This window comes from Brachyistius frenatus, unplaced genomic scaffold (genome assembly GCF_029030835.1).
Source record: "Brachyistius frenatus isolate BFR_SWC_R1_liver_20210118 unplaced genomic scaffold, ASM2903083v1 Contig_4, whole genome shotgun sequence".
NCBI classification, from domain to species: Eukaryota; Metazoa; Chordata; class Actinopteri; family Embiotocidae; genus Brachyistius; species Brachyistius frenatus.
The window spans coordinates 1,901,954-1,922,160 of NW_027210603.1; the positions used below are offsets into that span (position 1 = coordinate 1,901,954).

Genomic DNA, 20,207 nt, shown 5'->3' on the forward strand with positions numbered 1-20,207 from the left:
TTACGCTTAAAAAAAAAAATCTCGTCACCCCTGAGTTGCAATTTTTTGGCAGTCTGATATATACAGTGAATTTCTGGAGGGAAATGCTGAAACATTTATTTATCGTTGTGGTAAAAGTAGCTACATTTACATATTGAGTCATCACTGTTGTCAGCAGGAGTCAAACCTGTCTTCTTCCACCTTGACACACACACACACACACACACACACACACACACACTTACTTTGGTACTTAAGCCACTGGTGGCATCATGATTCTTAGAAAACAGTAACGGGCAGCAGAGGTGGCAGGAAGCAGATTCACTGCGAGGCTAATTGTTGAAAGAGCTTTCAGGGGACAAAGGTTTAGTGTTGGGGTTTTGCTTGCCATTATTTGGATTTCATATAAGATCCAGCCTGACCCAATTAATATGCCACCTGATAGGAGGGCCTCTCATCAACCTAATTTAGAGAATCAATAGGGGACAATTGAGAGTGAGAACGAAGCTCTTTACGGATGCAAACAGACAAAGACCACCCAGTACAAGCTCGAGGAGCCTGATGCCAGCAATGACATAAACCTTTTGACAAATTCTCACTCGACATAAACAAACATTCACACAGTCCCCTGCACCTCGAGTGCATCAATGTGCCGCACACATCATCAGTCATACCCGCCCTACATAGACAAGGGAGGACATTGATGGATGTTTTTATTGTTTTGCCACATAAGAAGCAGTTGTACAAGTTGGACGTGAAGTGTTAGAGGTTGAATGCTGCATCCAAAGCCTTAAGACTGCTAACATGATGAACTCTGACCCAACTTCATTAAATAAAGACTAAACTACACCATGGAGGCCCACAGAAAAAAAAAAAAAAAAAAAAAAAGTACTGTACAATGGAAATATTGAACACGTTACAAAGCCTTCAAGAAGAGCCCTGTGGGGCTGGGAGGATTTAGGAGGAGCTTTATGGCAATTATAGCCATAAAGTTTAGAAAGAAGGTGAATTGGGGGCAGCACTCAATGGCTTAAATTGCTGGACACAGTCATCAGTAACACCTTTTTGTCTGGCTCGGCGACTGGCTGCTGTTTAGAGACGGGGGCACTGTTCAGGAAAGATCACACACACACTCTTATGGGATGAAAGACTCTCGCATGACAGTAAAATAAACTCTCACAATGACAAATATTCCTCTAATAATCACTGCAGGACAGTTCATCTTTTTATTTGGTCGCAATATGTGATTTTTTGTTTTTCCTTTTTATAAGATATAAATCTGAAATCCTCTCCACTCTTGTTATAATGGAATATAAATGAAACACTTTTATCTTACCAGTCATAGTTTTTGATAGTTTTTATACATTAAGTTCGCACTTAGTTTCATGTTTTGGAAATGTTGTTTTGAATGGAGCTTAGAGATATTTCACCAGTGTAAAGACGGTCTTTTGTTTACGAGTGTCTATGCTCTTTATAGGTGCAAATATTTTTGAAATTGCTGCTCTATGACCAAAGAAAACAGAGAAAATGGGCTTAAGTATCAATATTTTTTTTCCAAATTTTTTAAAAATAACTTATCTTGTGTTTTCTTCTCTATTTTAGATTCATTCTTTGCATTTCTTGCATTGTAATCTTTATATTTTGAGTTAAAATATCACTAAATCCCTGATCTCATACTGTAGCACAGGGGTGTCAAACTCATTTTAGTTAAGGGGCCACATACTGCCCACTTTGATCTCAAGTGGGCCAGACCAGTAAAATCATAGCATAATAACGCATACATAACGACAATATTTATCTTTGTTTAAATCATTGGTGAAGGTTTTTGGATGATAAACCCTATTTTAAGGTCTTTCTACAATAAACTAGAAACATAAAGACCAAAAACTCAGACATCAGCCCATTTACGCTGTTTTTGAAGCAATTACTGGATCGATTAAAAAAAAAAAAAAAAAAAAAACGTTTGTACTCATAAACCTCCATTTTCTCAAAGAAATGCAATTTATGTCTTTCTGTAATTTTCACACTTAGCAAAATCATCCGGCGGGCCGAGCTGGACCCCCTGGCGGGCCGGATCCGGCCCGCGGGCCGTATGTTTGACACCCCTGCTGTAGCAGCTGCATCTTTATTACCAGGAGTACACAGTGTAAAAATACGCTCAATATCTTTCCTTCAGAATCAGAAAGAAATCTTTAAAACATGAACTTTATATCTACAATAATCTATTTCTATTTCCCCCCGTGCATCCATGCAGTCATGAACTCCCAGCTCACTGCAGAGGTTTCTGTGTCTCGGCTCTCATGAGTGACAGCTGTCACTCTTTTGTGCTCCCGGCCACACCATCTGGTTCACAACTGACAATTGCCGGCTCTGCTGTAGATGTGTGGAGAGCTGTAGTCCTGCCGGGGCATGTTGATGTACGGCCCCACAGAGCTAAGAGTATACCTGGGGACCGGACGACCACCCCTACCCTGAAGGTTTTCCTTTCTAACAGTCGGGCCCAAATAGGAAGTAACAAAAGTCTAAATGATACCCAGGTTGGACCATCCTCCTGCTTTTTGACCGCTTCGGATGCAGTGAAGATCTTTTCATTCTCACCACTGCAGCACCATAAAAAAAAAATCGACAATCTGTTTGAATTCCAGCTCTTACAAATGCTGGAAAACAGATTCAGTTTAAAGTTATTTAATAAGGACCTGAATCTGTCATAAAAGTGTGTATTATAACATGACTTGAAGGAACAGATCAATTATGGTCTAGATTACATTTAACACTCAAAAAAAAGCATCTGTAAAGGAAAAAAAAAATGTACCCTAGAGTTTTTTTTAAAAGCAACAAGTAAGCCAAAGTGTCACAGGCTTTCTTCTGTGAGCATCTTTACCTTTAAAGCTAAGACTTGTGTTTCAAAACTGGCAGGTGAATTGTTTAATTAAATCCATATTTAGTTACGTAGCTCTAAAAACTCTCTGGTCAATATGCGACTTCAAGAACACTGCAATTATCTGCTGCTGGTTTATTGGAGGTTGCCAGCAACAGCCAGAAGAAAATCTGGGATGCAGCTTTTGTCCGTTCTTCTCCAAAGCTGTGGAAGAAACTACCTGTAGATCTCAGGGAAGCTCGATCAGTAAATACTATTAAAAGAAAGCTGAATACGTATTATTTTACTTGAATCTACTCCTGAAGCTCTCTTGCACTTTGCACTCCTTTGCCTTTTAAATGCACTTATTCTATATTTCAACTCTTTAACTTGTCTTGTGTTTCATTTGATCTGTTCCTATGCATTTTATTTCTTTTTTTTTATATTCTTAAATTACATTTTTGTTCTTTTATGTATTTTTTTATGTGGAGAACTGCGTTTATTTTTCTTGCTGTAAAGCACTTCGAGCTGCATTTCTCGTATGAAAGGTGCAACACAAATACAGTTTATTATATGTAAAGTAGGTATTCTCAAGATTATAAGAGATTGCAGCAGTGATTAAGTGCATATGGTGCAAAATCCACACAAGTGATCATAGATTGGTTTGAACTATTTTAATGAGAACAAACATAACCCAGAAAATCTGTCACGCATGAGTGTGTGATGTGAGAAATGATTTGTCTCTGTGGTTCTCACAGGTGCAACATCCTGATGATGACTGAAAATAATTAAAACACCAGCTTCTCCTCTGCCGGTGAAAAACAATCTGCACATTCCAACCACTTATTTTGAATGCTCCTCACAGCAGTGTGCGATTACTTGAAAGTCAGTCGGACATCTCTCTTCTGGCAACGACAGCAATCAGCTCCGGAGTGAAAAACAAAACCTTTTGTCCCTCGCTGTCGCCCTGCAGTCCTGCGAATAATCCTAAATCTGCCTCATTTTTTGGAACAGCATCTTCGATCCGTGTTGCTCATGGAAACAGAATTATTATGCGGCGCTATTAATGAACCCTGAGGAAAACAAACATGACATGACACAAAACAAACAAAGCCAAAACATCAGGAGGCTCTGTTTCTATATCAAGAAGCAGTGACAAATTTGCCAGCTTCTCTTTGGAGTTGTTTTTGATCAAATTCGTTGGGATGATATAATAAAAACAGGAAGGTTACACGAGGACACAGCTGCTCTCCCTCTGTAACGTGGTCGGACTCGACACACTGAAATATTCCAGGTCACCGATCAAGACTCCAAAAACACGACCTTCGATCAACTTGGACTTAACTCCTCTGTTACACCTGAACTTGATGTGCAAGAAAAGTGACGACAAAATAAACAAATCAAAGCAAATTTGACTTGAAGTTGTATTGCTGATATACTTCAAGCCAAACTTACACTTTGAGAAATTGAGAAAGTTTCTTTTTTTAAATTCATATTAGCCTTTCTATAACTCTATATATATATGAATTAAATATTGTTTTATGACCTGTCAGGATTCAGAAGGCCTTTTATTTTGCATTATTTGAGACTGAACTGTTAATATTTTCAAGTTCCCTTTTGGTTCATGGATCATATGAGATTTACAAATTTCCAAGTTTCTTTTTTTCACATGGCACCAGTGTATTTCAATATATTTTTTTTTATATTTTTTTCCAACTTTCTCTTATTCTTTTAAAGTTTTGCTATTTATTTTGTCAACAAAAAGCTCTGTTAAATGACCTTAATTAATTTGGTCTTGTGCTTTACTGTCAGTGGTCAGCAGGCCCTAAAGGTTCACCCTCAGTGTGAGGATGAAGTGAAGTCAAAAAAATAGAAAATAAAAGAAAAATAGAGAGAAATGGCTCCCTGCTTTTTGTGAAACCCTTGCAGATTGTGACCTGAGCTCTGCAGATTTTAGATTTACAGGAAAAGTGGCATCAGAAACGGCAATAATGGGCGTCCAAAATATAAACTCGGGGGAAGAGATGCCATCGGTTACAGTGCCGGCCAATAAAAAGGGGTTGTGGATTTCTTTGAGGCTTGAGCAGTCAGTGAAAGGCACTGTGGGGTCTCCATAGTTCACATGGCAAACTCTCAAACACCCACGGGGGGGTGTGCAGGGGGGGTGTCCTCCCTCCCTCCCTCCCCTGTCATGCCTTAACTGAGGCTAGTGTTGACACAGTGCTGGCCAATCTAATTTTGATTGTCAGGAGCAAGGAATGGTGATCCTCCCCCCGCCCCCTTGAGATCATCAAGTTCATTTCTCTGGTTGCATAGGGATTTTTTTCCTTCCCTATCCCCCGCCGCCCCGCCACCCCATCTCCCCACCACTAGAACAATATTCAGCCGTTCCTGGGCCTCTCAGAGTGAGCTCACTGGAGTTAATCTCTCAGGCCTCTCTCCTCTCTTTTGCTGCCTCTCTCTCACTTGCACTCCCTCCCTCTCTTTCTATTCAAAAAGCCATTCGAGAACAGCTTGAATTAGTGACAGTTATTATTCAGACTAATGAGTAAAATCTCAAAGGCAACAAAACCAGCATTCATAAATCATTCATTCTTGGCAAGAGGGGTTTATTAATAAGTGGGTGACAAATATAATTTTCTGCAACTTATGAAATTTTAATGGTCACACATGGATGAGAGCTGCAGAGATCTGCTGCGGTGGTGCGAAACATTTAGAGGCAAATCTGTGAAATGTCACGAAGCCTTCATTGTTTTCCCAGATCTGCAGCATCAGAGAAGACAGATGGCCCTCTGCACATTTGTTTGAGTGTGTGTGTGCACGCGTGTGTGTATGAGAGAGAGTAAGTGTGTGTGTGTGTGTGTGTGTGTGTGTGTGTGTGTGTGTGTGTGTGTCTCAGAGATTTAGGAAGAGAAAAAAGGTCAGGTTTCAAGACAATGTTATTTTACATTTGAATGCCTTTATTTGGCATCATTCAAACTGTCAATTAAAACAATCCAAAATAATAAAAAAACCTAGATCATAATCATCTTACTGGATGATAAATGACCTCATATCATTATTCATGCATCCTATGATACACTAATTCATCCTAATGCTTTCCATCATTTCAGATTTAGGTATGCATGATGAGTTAATGCATAAAACGGGGTTACTTAATGTCTTTTGTGTGGCGCAGAAAGAGGGCGAAACTGCACAGTGACGAGCTCTGACATTTGGTGGACGCCTCCGACCCAGTGTATTCAAATTCAAGCAGTCGGAGACATTAAGACAGACGTTCATTTTCTCAATGAGCTCTCTGCCAATGAGATGCAGTGACAGTCCAGCAGCGCGTGGCTCTGTGCTGTAATTAAAACTGAGATGTAAAAGCAAACTAGGAAAAAAAAAAAAGGATGGGATCAGTCAAATCTAATAAAAAAAAAAGCAGGCATCAGAGAAGAGATGATTGATGATGCACCAAAACTGTTTTCATAATCTTATTGAAACCTTTACATTTACATAATAAATCAACTATACACTAAATGGTGTTAAATGTTTGTTGCATAACTCTGCAGAAATTAATATTTTCAGTTACCTTACAGAAGCTCAACTGTAAATACAGTGTAATAAATTGGCCAGATGGGGGCACTACAACTAAAGGTCAAAGTTTACACTAGTCTCAAACTCTCCTCTGTGTTTACATTAGCTTGATCCCACCATCAGTTTTCCATTGCTGCTGTTGGTTATAGATGCTTTTTTTTTTTTATTTTTTTTTGTCATATTAGATTTGTGTACTCGAGTTTCATAAAAACCTTTAAACTCAATAATAAATGTCATCTTTGCCACCTTAAATATTCATAAATACATTACAATCTACACTCAAATCTACATTTGTTGCTGCTGGCATGCAGGAATTGATTTTGTAGACTATTGTTGAGTGAAACTATAATTTACCAGAAATGTTTAAAGCAGTTAAAAACTAATTTCATACACATCCAGAATTTAAAGAGCAACCAGCTTTGCATGCTTTACAGTTTATTCACTCAAACTTAGTGCTTTTTAAAACCTTAAATTCAAACATGACGCTGTGGTGACCCTTGAAAAATGATTGTCTTTGTCATTTTCTGTATGTGAAGACTTTATAAATAAAAATGTCTGTGTTTTAAAGCACCTTTTGTGCTATTAATCAATAAGCAGACCAGAAGACCAGAAATAAATACAAAAGAGAATAAACTTTAAACAATGAACTAAAAACATTCAAACTATTACTTTATGTTGACACAATTAATACGAAATTTGTAAAGTTTACCGGACTGACAAAAGATCTGTGTTTAAATTGGGTTGATACAAATTAAAAGTGATGCACAGAAGCAGGATAATCAAACATATTCTGTGCTTTTAAACCGTTAAACTCCCCTAAAATTAGCAAAACAGCAGTTTGCACTTGAGCTGAGAGCACAACTGCAGCTTGTCAGAAGCAATCTTGACATTACGGAAAACTATTTCAAATCGAAAGATCAAAGGTGAAAGGTCAGAATTATTCTGTCAGGGGTGGTGAGTTCACTGAGGGGGGAAAACGGACCGAAGCAGGGCCCCAAACCTGAATGGAAACACAAACATCAGACACAGATGCACGTTTAAATCCCTCAAAAAAAAAAAAAAAAATGACACGTGGCTCTTTTGTGATTTAAGAAATGCATGTTTAAAAATGAAGGCGAGAATTAAAGGGGGAGCGCAGGGGGAGGGGGGGTTGGGCGTAGGTGTGTGATTTGCAAGCTGTCATATGACGGCCTTGCGGATGAAGAGCAGTAGCCCCCCACTCTCTGTCCAGTGCTCGGTGTTCCCCACCCCCTCGCTCAAACGCCTCCCCATACCCCGTGGGAGGAGGTCTGTTGCGCTGTGGCCACACTAAATCAACATCGTCCTAATGAGGTGTCACACTTGACCCCCAGCAGCCTCAGCCCCTCACATGGGTGTCAGGGCCACAATGAGCGGCCCTCCATCTCCAGCGCCTGGCTGACACATTTTGATTCATGAGAGAGCCTGGGTCCTGTCAGGTCAAAATTACCCCTATCAAAATGCCACCATCAACACATTCATCAACTCCACCTCCAAATCCGCCTTTTTTCTTTCTCTTCAAAAAACAATTCTTCTTCACAGTCAACAACGCTTCCCATGCTCGTGCTGTGCATGTGTCCAAACTGTGGAAGCACACGTCCGTGCCGACCACCTCGCCGATGCGACTCGTCGTGATCGTCCTGCCCCGTCTTCGGTCCCGGGTGCAGCCTTCTGGTCCTTAATGGCTCACTGAGTGATGAACTCTGTGTCCCCCAGGTGTTTGGTGAGCCTGTCCTCTGACCTACTTACCCACAACACTCCTAATGCAAACAGGTCGGCGCAGCTAACAAAACTGAGAATTAAATCTCAAGAGAGAGAGAGAGAGAGAGAGAGAGAGAGAGAGGCGGAGTGCTTACTCATAGCAGAAGGTGAGACACGGTTTCTTCCCAACTTCCGCTCGAGACCGTCTCGAGACAAAACTTCACGTTCATATCACTCATCTCCAAACTGCAAAGATTAAGGGTCACTTCAGGGGGAAGCCGCCTGCTCTTCCTCCCCTGGAGATCGGCTCTGTCATTATGAACACAGCTGAGGCTTTTTATCTCCCAGGGATCACCCTGGGACCAGATCATCTCCCGCTTAATCAGCACGACTCAGCAGCAGATGCTCTCCTCCAGGATCAATGTCAACCAGCGCTCCTTGGCCCGCTCTGTACATCAGTAATCACATCCTTTGTTACAGTTTGGTACAACCTTGTTCTTCTCTTTACAAGGATAAGCTCGAGCATGTTGGCCCCTCGCTGAGAAGATCATTTACTGTTAGCTGACACTCATCTCGGCCCAGCAAGCGACCATCTGCTCCAAAAACTTTCCCCTGGGACGACGATGGCAGTCCAGTACGACTGGGATACCTGTCAACCAACTGGTTCCGTCCTGAGCCGCCTACAAATGTCCATAATCTCGTCATCATTATCGTCCAAAAGGAGGATGTGAAACTGTCACTATTCATTATTTCAACCATCAGCTGTCTTCGAGCAATCTTGCGATTCATCACACACACTTTCAAGGATCTATTTCAGTTTAAGAACATCAGCAATCATGGAAATTAACATCTAACGTGCGAGAAGATGTAGGTTTACATCAACGAAGACAGAATTGCAGTGATATTAAACGAGTAATACACAGTGTGTCTTTATGAATGGGTCATAAACTGGAGTCCATGTAAAGATGTTACGACCCAACACCAATAACATTAATGAAGCAAAGCAAAGGTCTCCTGTGCCTCATTTGTGTCCAGATTTAATCACAATGACATTATAATTGAGTCAATCTAGCATTTGTTCCACAATTGAATGTTTTATTGTCAACAAAATAAAAAAATAAAATATAAATGTCTGGCTTTTTTAAAGATTTTATTGTCGAAGATTAATAAATAAACCTGAATGAGACATCTTTGTTTACGTATTATACCTGATGACCACCACTTCACCTGCAATTTTTTTTTAATTAAAACACCATTTCTACACGTCAGTTGGTTAAAATCTTTCAACTGTTTTTTATTTATTTATAAGACCAAAGTTTGAGATCACAAATATCATCATTGAGACAGCAGAAACTTTTGAATTATTTATCTTGAAGAGGAGAAAAATTCATCTCGAGACGTCTGATTGTTCCAAAGATGCAGCAGGACAGAAGTAACTCATTCTTATTTTATAAAAAAAACAAACATTGTGCTTTGTTTATTTGTAAGCCATGTAATAGTATTTCTATGTAAAACTTTAAATTCAGATATATTTAACATATGTCAGACAGTGACATATTTAAAAGTTTATCAAGTCCCTCTAAAGCTGTGAGGCACAGTTTGAAATCATGCAGGTATATCAAAGAATATAAATCCAATCAGAATAAATTAACATCATGATTTTCTTCTTCATACGACCTCCCACAACACAAACCTGATGCAGCTAAAGGGTCCTGCATGTCTCTCTGTCTGTCTTCTCTCAAAGCGGCTCAATAAGTTCTCCTCATTAAGTCAGCAGCAGATGAAACATGACTCCTTTCTTCGTGGTTAAATCGTGTGTTTACTAAATGCTCTGAGATTAAAAGATAATCTGAGCGAGAGGAGAAACATGTTGACTGAAAGCTTTCAGTCCACAGCACGTCATAAGGATGAAAATTGAGACAGTCCTCTTTCTGAGCTCAACAAATGTCACCACTGATTCTCATGCGCCGTCTCTGAACTGTGATCTTGTCATTTATGGGGCATTTGTCATCTCAGCGAGAGCAGCAGCTCAATGTTTGAATTTCTTTCTTTTTTTTGCCATCACTATACACTTAACATTGAATATTTTTTTCTCACTGTGAGTTCTGCCAATGTGTTGATGCTTGATTTGTAAAGTCTCCACTAGAGCTGTTAAAAATGTTGAGATGTCATATAGAAATATGTGAGAAGGTTCAGCTTGTGGAAAAAAAAATCCTCCTGTAAAACATGCAGTCAAGCAGTAACTTAACATTTAGTCATGACGTCACGTTATAACTCATTATAACTCAACATATATGTTGATATGAGCACTCATACAGCGTTATTATTAAATATAAATGACACTTTCTGAGCAAAGAACATTTAGGTAAGAGCTAAAAGTAAGTTTTCTGAACTCAAAAATGTTTTTTTCTAACTGTGATTTGATCATTTTAATACCACACACACACACACACACACACACACACATGAAGTTGAAGTCCTAAATGCAGGTGCTGTATTCTCACAGCCTCCACTTTACGAAGACTGATGCCCCTACAGTGCTACATGGTGCACCCTAGCAGAGTCAGCAGCTTGTAGACTGTTTTCTAACAACTTAAAGATGGAAAAATCACTATCGTGTGACTCCACTGTGGTCACTAATGATGCAAATGATGATCCAAAGTCCAACACCTAAATTTACTACTCGTATTGAGTGCCAATTATATGGGTATTGAATGAGTGAATAAGGGAGTGGGAGCCTTAGTAACCACCTAGTGAAACCCTTAGCAACCACTAACAGCCTCTGCATGGTAACCACCATTTAAAAAAAACTATGAAGCAACACCTGGGCATCATTTTGAAAATCAAACCAGAGAGTTTTGTCCAACATTTTGACTATTCGTTAATTGATACCAACTCTCCATTGGCTGAATTGGGTCCTGCACTCAAGCTGACGTTGATGAAGGAGGGTCAAATACCTGGGAGTTGTAGTTTATTGTTTGACAAAGCTACAGAGGAACTGTGACTGTGACCAATTTATCTTCCCTCCTTAACTCCCAGTAATCCTGTATATACGTCTCATCACGTGGTGCGAGCTTTAAGGTGTGACTGATTTATTAGTTCATGTAGTTTGTATGTAAATGAAGCAGAAATGGAGCACCTAGCATGAGGCGAAGCCGTGAAGTATTTCAGACAAAAGGGGAATAGTTCAAATCACTTAAAATGGCACATAATGACTACTGCGATCCATTGTGTCAGAGGAACTTTTGATTCAGTTAAACTGCTAAAACAAGAAGCTTTCACTCCCAAACAATGGACTCCTTTTCTTAAACTTTGCACTCGACAAGTGAGGAGCAAATTGTGCGTGTGTGTGTGTGTGTGTGTGTGTGTGTGTGTGTGTGTGTGTGTGTGTGTGTGTGTGTGTGTGTGTGTGTGTGTGTGTGTGTGTTGTGTGTGCGCGTGTACGAGTGCGCACGTGTGTGCATGTGACCCCCCCCCCCCCATGTCCAACAATCACCCTGACGCATACCACCCTTTCTCTCCTCAAATAAAAACAGAGTAAAAGGAAAAGAGAAATCATCCACTGTTGAAGTACTTTTACGAGATCCTCCTCTAAACAGAAAAAGGACTAAGTATCCATGGGAATCTTAGCACGTTAGGGAGGCCTTTCTCCCTTCCTCTCATCCGCTCTCCCCCGCTGCACCCATGGACCAATGCAATTGTTTATTTTCTCCTATTGAAGCTGCTCCATTCACTGGCTCTCACATTTACTCTGCTCAATTGGAGTGAGACAGCACTTATTCGAGGAGAGGAATGTAGCGTTCCACTGACAGAGCAGCAAGAATGCAGGAGAAATAATTAAAACTTTTCCAAGGAAAAAAAAAAAAAGGTACAGCTAAGCGCGAGGGGAGAACGACGTCGAACTGAACAATGAGGACTGACAGGATTTTCTGCTGTGATGAGTATATCCACACATCACCTTGACACTACAAAGTAGAGGAGTGTTTGAATAACCCAATGCTGCAGAATGGCGCAGGGATCCCATAAGGAGGTCATTCATTCGCTGCGCTTTCTTAACTGAAACTCCTCCGCAGGACAATGAAGCGCTCTCCGGCCTCTTGTAAGACGCGGCCTGTTCTCCAACCTCACTTTTCCCGGCCCCCAACAACAATAGTATACGAGCTGGAGCACGGAGTTTATTCCTCCTGAGGTCCATCCTGCCTCCAAGAGGTCGTCGTAATGACACTTTCCCTCCCTGCGACAATGGCCACGGCTGTCAAAGCCTCCTCTGTCCTGTCAGACTCTATTTATCTTTCACCTCTGAGACATGAAACAAAATCTGATAAATGCTCCTGCAGCAGAGGGAAAAGAGTCACATCCAGACTGCCACCGGCACCGTATTAGATAAACATGACCGCTGATGCACAATGCAGCAGTTTCCAGTTGCGTCAGCTGGTTCTCCAGGGTAGATTTTTCTTTGAAGGTATTTACAGTGCAGGCCTGGCAACTCATAAAGAAAAGCAACTCGATCTGCATGTCACTCTTTCACTCACATCTTCTGCTGCCACAGCCCACAGGATATTCAAGCAACAACAACTCTTTTGTTCTTTTTGAGGTTTTAGCTGCGAGTTGCCATGAAAACAAGTCAATTTTGCACCTATTTTTTGCAGCATAAAGGCTTTAAGGTCTGTACAGTTTGCATGCCCTGCTTCCTCAAACACTCAGTTCAGATAAGAGGAGAAAACTTGAACAGGCAGAACGGGGAAGAAACTTCAGGAGGAGAGACAGAACAGACAGACAAGCAGGTGATGTCTTTTTTACAAAGTAGACAGAAATGAAAATAGAAATTATTAACCCGATGCACTTTTACAATCTACTGCAGAGACAGTCCTTCAACGGCGTCTACAAATAATAAAGCGGACCTGCAAGCAGAAGGTCACCGGGTCAAATACCCGGTCTGACAGGTAGAAGTAAGACATGTATAAAAGAGTGTGCATCCTCTGTGCTTAAAGGGATGAAGCACTGTTGAGCAGAGACACATATAGACTCCAACTGATGTCTGCATATTTTATATTTTCAGGTGCAGGAAGTTTACAATGTTTCACCCTGAAATCTCTGCTGTGCTTCCATCATGAACTACGACCTACCGAGAGGCTGCAGGATGTCGATCAGACTTGTCTCGAAGTGGCAGTTTTGAGGATGTAGCAGAAGAGTGAACTGGTATTTACTTATTTTTACTATTTCTATAAATGCTGCTGTAGCGAAAAAATTTCCCCTTGGGGATTAATAAAGTAACTACCTACCTACCTACCTACCTACCTACCTACCTACCTTCAAAATTAAACAAAATGTGGTGATACAAGAACTTTAAGTTGACAGAAACAGAACATTACATGCAGGAACTTGTGGGTTTAAAAAAAAAAAATCTAAATCTGCATTATAAAACAAAATCAATAAATAGTCTCATGAGTAAATATTAATAGATTATAAAATTCATGTTAAAACACTAAATCTGATTTCCAGCATCGTACACTTGCCCCTGCCTGGTTTAAACCAGAATCACGTCTTCTTACTGAAGAAAAAGAAACTGTTTCTTTTGAAGAAGATCACTGACATTTGCTCGAGAGCCACAGTCGGTCTGACTTTAGGTAGGAGGTCAGCGTATGTGAAACACAAGTAAATCTTACCTGCCCCCTACTGGTCAGACACAGGTAATACGCGATGAAACACTTTTCTGTAGCAGGTCACGAAAAGCAGTTCAAGGGAGGAATCTGTCTCCATGTATGTTGATGATAATGATGTAGTGATTAGTGAGAGTAAGTATCTGCTAAGTAGCCAAATTCACTAACAAACATATATATATGATGAAATACTGATACCTTATTTAGCAGGGAATTTATGAAAAGATCAAAATGAAAGAGTTGTTCTTCAAAAGATTGTACTGGTTCTCTGTGATAATGATATGATGATGTTCACCTCTGTCAGTATGGTTTTCTGCCATGTCCTGTTGGTCCTTCTCATTTTCTCCTGGTCACCTGCTCCGGCTTTCTGCCGCTTCCCTTCAGTGGATTTTCAGTTGGTTCCTCAGTAAGTTTCGATGTACCAGCATGTGTTTGTTTGGTTTTCTTTGGTTGAGCTTTTTTTTTTTACTTCTTGGATCAGCGCTAACTTGGTTTGCTTTTTGTTTTTCTGTGACTTAACGCACCTTTGTGGGAGATCAGAAAGTTGCATTAAAATAAAATATATTTGTTGAGTGCTTAACATAAAGGCCTGACTTTTAGCCTGCATATAAATTCAGTGAGTTTATTTTCTGAGGTAGATGGACAAATATACATTTTAGACAACCAGCGTTGGTAACTTGTCCCATATTGTCCCACATTGTCCTTTACGAACAAACTCTTTGGCCCACATCTGGTTTGTTACAATCTGGTCACCCTAATAATGCTGCATTATAATAATCGAGCATCATACTATTGTTTTCTAATCAATAATTAAATCAAGTCTTTTTGAAGTCACTTGAACGAGGTAAGAGACGTCTTCAGAGAGGAAGTCATCACAGACACCCACTTAGTGCAGAAAGCGCTGAGAGACAAGAGGAAGAGAACTGAAAAAGGACCCGTGTGGTTTTGTCTTGTGATATCAAGTCGCTGCATGTTGACATAGTTTAGGTAAACCAGCCTGCCACAGTTCACCAGCTGCACTGCACATCTGCTCTGTGATCTCTCAAAATGGACGACTACGTTGCTTTCATAGACTACAACTACTATGCCGACAACTTCACTGACAACGGGTCAGTCAGTATCAGTTTCCCTCTGGACTGCTCCGGCTCACACCTTCACGGCTCCAACATCTTCCTGCCCATAATCTACTACCTCATATTCTTCTCTGGATTCCTGGGCAACCTCTTTGTCATCTTAGTGGTGGGCAGCAAAGGTAAGCGAGGCGGTCGTCTGGTGGACACCTTCGTTGTCAACCTGGCCCTGGCAGACCTCATCTTCGTCCTCACGCTGCCTCTCTGGGCCGCCTCCGCCGGCCAGGACGGCTACTGGAACTTCGGGCCGGCTGGGGGCTTACTGTGCAAGCTGAGCAGCTACGTCATCGCCGTGAACCGCTTCTCCAACATCTTGTTCCTGACCTGCATGAGCGTCGACCGCTACCTGGCCATAGTGAAACTGATGGACTCGAGGTACCTGAGGAGAAGCCGGTGCATCTACGGCACTTGTGCTGCAGTGTGGTTGACCTCCCTGGTGCTCGGCATCCCGTCTCTGGTGTACCGGAGAGTGGAGTCCAACAGCGATGGAGTGTCCTGTATGGAAGACGACTCCTCAGCTTTCTTTCTCTGCATGAGCCTGACCATGGCGTTGCTCACCTTCGTCATCCCGGTGTTGATCATCATGCTCTGCTACGGCACCATCATCATGCACCTCAATAAGCACTGCTTCACCGCCGGAAATCCTCGAGCCGACGCCCGACGCAGACACTCCGTCAAGATGGTTCTCTGCATCATCGTGGCTTTCGTGGTGTCCTGGCTTCCCTTCAACGTCTTCAAAACCATCATAGTCGTCTCGCAGATCTCGGAGGCTGAACTCAGCTGTGAGACTCATTCGTGGCAAAGAAACGGGTTCCTCATCTCCTGCTGCTTGGCCTTCCTCAACAGCTGTGTGAATCCGGCCATTTACTTCTTCCTGGACCATCACTTCCGAAGGCGAGCGCAGATGCTGTTCATGAGCTGCGTGGGAAGGTCGAAGTTACCGCAGAGCTACAACTCTTCAGCGTCGTTCACCAACGGCGGCACCTCTGAGAGCTTCGCAGCAACGAGTGGGAGAAGTCAGCTTCAGATGCTTCAGTAGGAAGAGGACAGATTATTATCTTAAACTGTGAAGGTGGTGAAATCATTATTTTATTATCCCCTTGAGATTTCCATATTGATTTATTTTGTATTCAGTTCTTCAAATATCGTGTCTCATTCTTCTTCTTATAATAAATCATACAAAAGTTTGCAGCCAGTATCCACCGATATTTCATTTGTTTAAAAACATTTTTGTATTTTGCATTAATGGAGTAGAGTATTAATTGTATTCATTTCAAGGGTCAAATATTTGTTAACAGTTGTAATAGGTTAAGAAATTGTAATATAATGATGTAAATAGAAACTTTTCTGACCATTAATCTTGTTATGAAATGTGTTGTTATGATTAAACTGCATTTTAAAATTGAAAGTTTAGAAAAGTATTTTTGTGTGTTAAAATGTTCTAGTTGTTTTGTTGTCAATTTGACTACAATAAAACGGGTTGTTTTTTTTGCTAATGATGATGTGCTATTATCATTTAAAGGTTGCCAAAAACACCAGTAAACTGAAGAATTTATGATCATGTTTTAATTGTATTATTATATAATAATATTCTTCAATTTAACAAAATTGCTCACCCAACTTTTGGCACATTTCACCGGTATATTCATAACTGATTTAATTGTATTATAATATATAAGTAAGAGCACATGCAAACATTTATAGCAAGCTTTTCCATAACTAAAATCGAGAAAACAACCTTCACAGTAAAGCAAGTTAAATTTGAGCAATTGCACATTTACATTATGTGCAAAATGGCAAGTTTCAAGTAAGTTTGGACCGACATTAGTTTTGTTGCTGTTCAAACATACAGAGAAGCAGACACAACTGCAGCTTCATCAAAACGTGTGCAAACACAACAGTCTTATTTTTATCTAAACTACATTTAAGTATTTATATATACACCTGTTGTTTGTGTAATATTTTGTGACTGATATTCAGCAGCAAAAGATTCCTTCCCCGTAAATGGAAATAGTAATAACAAAAAGTAATATTTATCCAATTGTAAATTATTCAAATCTCCAGTGCGGGACTGCTCGGTGTAGCTGTATGAGTCACCATGTTTTACACAGTAATTATGAGTTTTAAAAATACACTAGAAATGTGTGACCTGTTTTTGACTAGACTGAAATTAAAACAGTCTGCTTTGCTAAAAAGACAAAAGACGAATATTTGTATTTGAAAATGCTGAGACACAAAAACTAAATATTTGTGCATGTTTTCAGGATATTAATTAGCCATGTATCTAATTACGCAACAGTGTTTTAAAAAACAACTGTACTTCTCTGATGAAGGCAATGAGACATATTTCACGAAAAACAGCAGCTGGGTTTAATAAAGGACTTCACCTTTCTCTCAGGGTTTATTTTGTCTTTTAAGTGTTTCACTTTGTGCACTTTGTGTTTAGTTTCACCGACCTCTTGTTATCACAGAGTGCAACCAGAGGACAATGAATACAAAAAAAAACACACACACATCATGCAGGCTCCTCTGCAAAACTCCATTAGATACGTGAAATATGAGGTAAATCCTAGAAAACACCAAAAAAGGGAAGATGAAAATGAGAAACTAGCACTTAATCAAGTGAGGAGACGCTGAACTGACAGTGACTGCAACAGGAAACAACAGAGTGGAAGAGGGTGGAAATTTTCACATGCATTTTGAAAACACCTTCAGACCACAAAAAGTCACCAGCTGGCAGGGAGGTTCACATTAAAAGAAAAAAGAAGCTCCCAGGACATGATGCACATCTTACAAGATAACAACTGTAACAAGAGGTCTCTTGGGAGGAACTGAAACCCTTTCTAACTTATTCCTGGTCTCTTTGTGAAAACCTATTTTTTTTTGAAGAAATATGGTCACTCAGACATTAAGGTAGCCCTCAGTGCCTCCCTTCTCAGAATACAAAGGCTTTCTCATGATTATGGAAGGGAAGTCAGGTATATGAAAGTTCAAATGTTCATGTGTGCCCAGTTGTTTTTCAGTTCTATGTGTGGTATGAGTCGAGTGGTTTTAAGACTGAGGAAACCATGTTTGGAGGTGCAAAGTGCTCACACTGCTTCAAGAAGTAGATGACCATCTTTTCTCACAATAGATATTCTGCTGTGCTATCAGTTCAAACAGCAGTGGTGACTCTGATCGGGTCTTACATTGACATTTATTTTCTTTAAAGACTGCACATGCATGTGAAGTAAGAACAGGTGCGGAACGACTATTTTAGCAGAGCAGACAAATCTTCCCTATAAATCTTCATCTATATTTACAGTGATTTCTTATTTAGAGCTTTTTTTTTTAAGTGCTTTGCAAAATGTAGAGGAAATGTTCACTGTCTATTTCAAACTTGACATCTTTAATTTTGCATTCATCAGAATGAGAAAACATTAATTTTCAGTGGAAATAAATGAGCGGTTTGTAACTTCAGACAACTTTTAAGGTAAATTTAAACGAATCTTGTCTATTCGTGGTAGAAGTATGCTTCTTTTTGTGGATTGCAGTTTCAACCTGAGAACAGAGTTGTTCACAACACACACACACACACAGATGGCAGCAGAAGTGGCAGGCGCTGCTGCTCTTCTGAAGTTTGGAGAATTGGTCAAGAACACGTTGTCATACTTGTATTTGTTAACCTTTACATGCAAAGTTTTACATTCGCTATTCTCAAATCAACTCACTAATTCAACTTATTTTAACCCACATTTGGTCAATCTTAAACACTTACCCATTGACTAACAAGTATTAATATATTTCATATTACTTTAGCATATTTTATTTAATTTGATCTGTCATTTAAAACATTTGAATTTTATCTATAGCAAAAAAAGTTATGTTAGAAATGAATTGACTCCTATGAGTGGGACGGCTGGATCATTATTGTGCCAGCCTGCCACACACAAAACGAAAGGTGAGACCTGGTACGCAGACTTTCTCAGCGGCAGAGCGTCTGTTGCTGGTGATGGTGCGACCACAAATTTGTCATTTTCTCACTTGCTTCTCTTTGTCAGTTTTGAAACAGAACCAGTCATCCTCTTTGACTCATGAATTTGCCCTCAACTCGCAAAATATACAGTTCAACGAATTCTTTTTACATCCAGTTCATGTTCAGTGTTGGAATGGTAAAAAAAAAAAAAAAAAGGATCTGTAAAAGTGGAGATATATAATAATGTTTTATTGAAATACTGACAGAAGAGCAAACTGTTGAAAATGTTAGTCTTGAAAGTTTTTTTTTTATAAAACTGTCCCTAGTTTTTATTCATCAAAGACATTATTTGATTTAGGAGAACTTTTTTTCTTCTCTTCTCTGCTTGTGCTTTTCTAACACCGTTTTTTAAGGATTCATTATCATTCTCTAATTCTCTCCTAATTTTTTTTTTCTTTTAATAGTTTTATTTTAGGATGGTGTTACAGCAAAGTGATTCAATTTGTGAATCTGAACTTGAAGCTGAGTAAAAACAATAAGTTAAATATTTTCTTTGCACACCTGCCATGATCAAAAGAAATACAGATTATTTCCTGTACCAAAAATAGCTACAATACACACACAAAATACTGTCTGATTACTTATATCTGTTTTATTTTGGACCATGTCCATCTTGAAGTGCAACTGTTTGAACTTTTGAGAGGAAATGGGTGTGCACAGGAATAGTTCACAGTAATTTAGCCATGCATAAGATTTACAACAACATAATGCCAACACTGCAGTTCTCAGATGAAACGACTGGCTGTGGTTTCCCTGTTTCTGAAAACATCAAGTCAGGTCTGTATGAGTAACATCTGACAAGCAAAGTCAAATAAAAAATTCCACACTGAAAGTTTAAGATTCACTCGAAGACATATTTAATTTCTTACGTCAGCAAACCTTAAAAAGTGTCTGTGACTTTAAAAGTGTTTCCTGTTCAGTAGTTTGGACACTAAACGTACATGTTTTCAGTGATAAACATGTTTTGTGAGAACAATTATCCTTCCAATTAAAAAAATTCCCTTTCAATGCATCAAAGGACTGTGGTTTTAGATTTATTCACAACAACCAACTGCCTGGAAAATAAAACCCCTACGACTGATCTGGTTGAAAGTTGTTGTTATTTCCAGTAAACAAGCAAGTATTTATTAAAAGGAAAAAAACAGACTTTGTGTACCACTAGTCGAGGACTTTATCCTCTGTCAAAAAGAAGTTAAAAATAAATAAATAAATAAAATGAGATATCCACCAGTCAGTGTAAAAAAACATTGTGTAATTCTTAATACAAC

General features: G+C 39.6%; 1 protein-coding gene across 1 annotated transcript; it reads left to right on the plus strand.

The window, feature by feature from the left end:
- Positions 1–14,705: 14,705 nt before the first annotated feature.
- gpr25 (G protein-coupled receptor 25) lies at positions 14,706–16,398 on the plus strand. Its single transcript, XM_069715232.1, has one exon. The coding sequence runs from the start codon at positions 14,842–14,844 to the stop codon at positions 15,961–15,963; it is 1,122 nt and encodes a 373-aa protein (XP_069571333.1). The 5' UTR covers positions 14,706–14,841; the 3' UTR covers positions 15,964–16,398.
- The last annotated feature ends 3,809 nt before the right edge of the window (positions 16,399–20,207 follow it).

Coding starts and splice junctions, on each gene's coding strand:
- gpr25 (XM_069715232.1), top strand. CDS start 14,842: ATGGACGACTACGTTGCTTTCATAGACTACAACTACTATGCCGACAAC.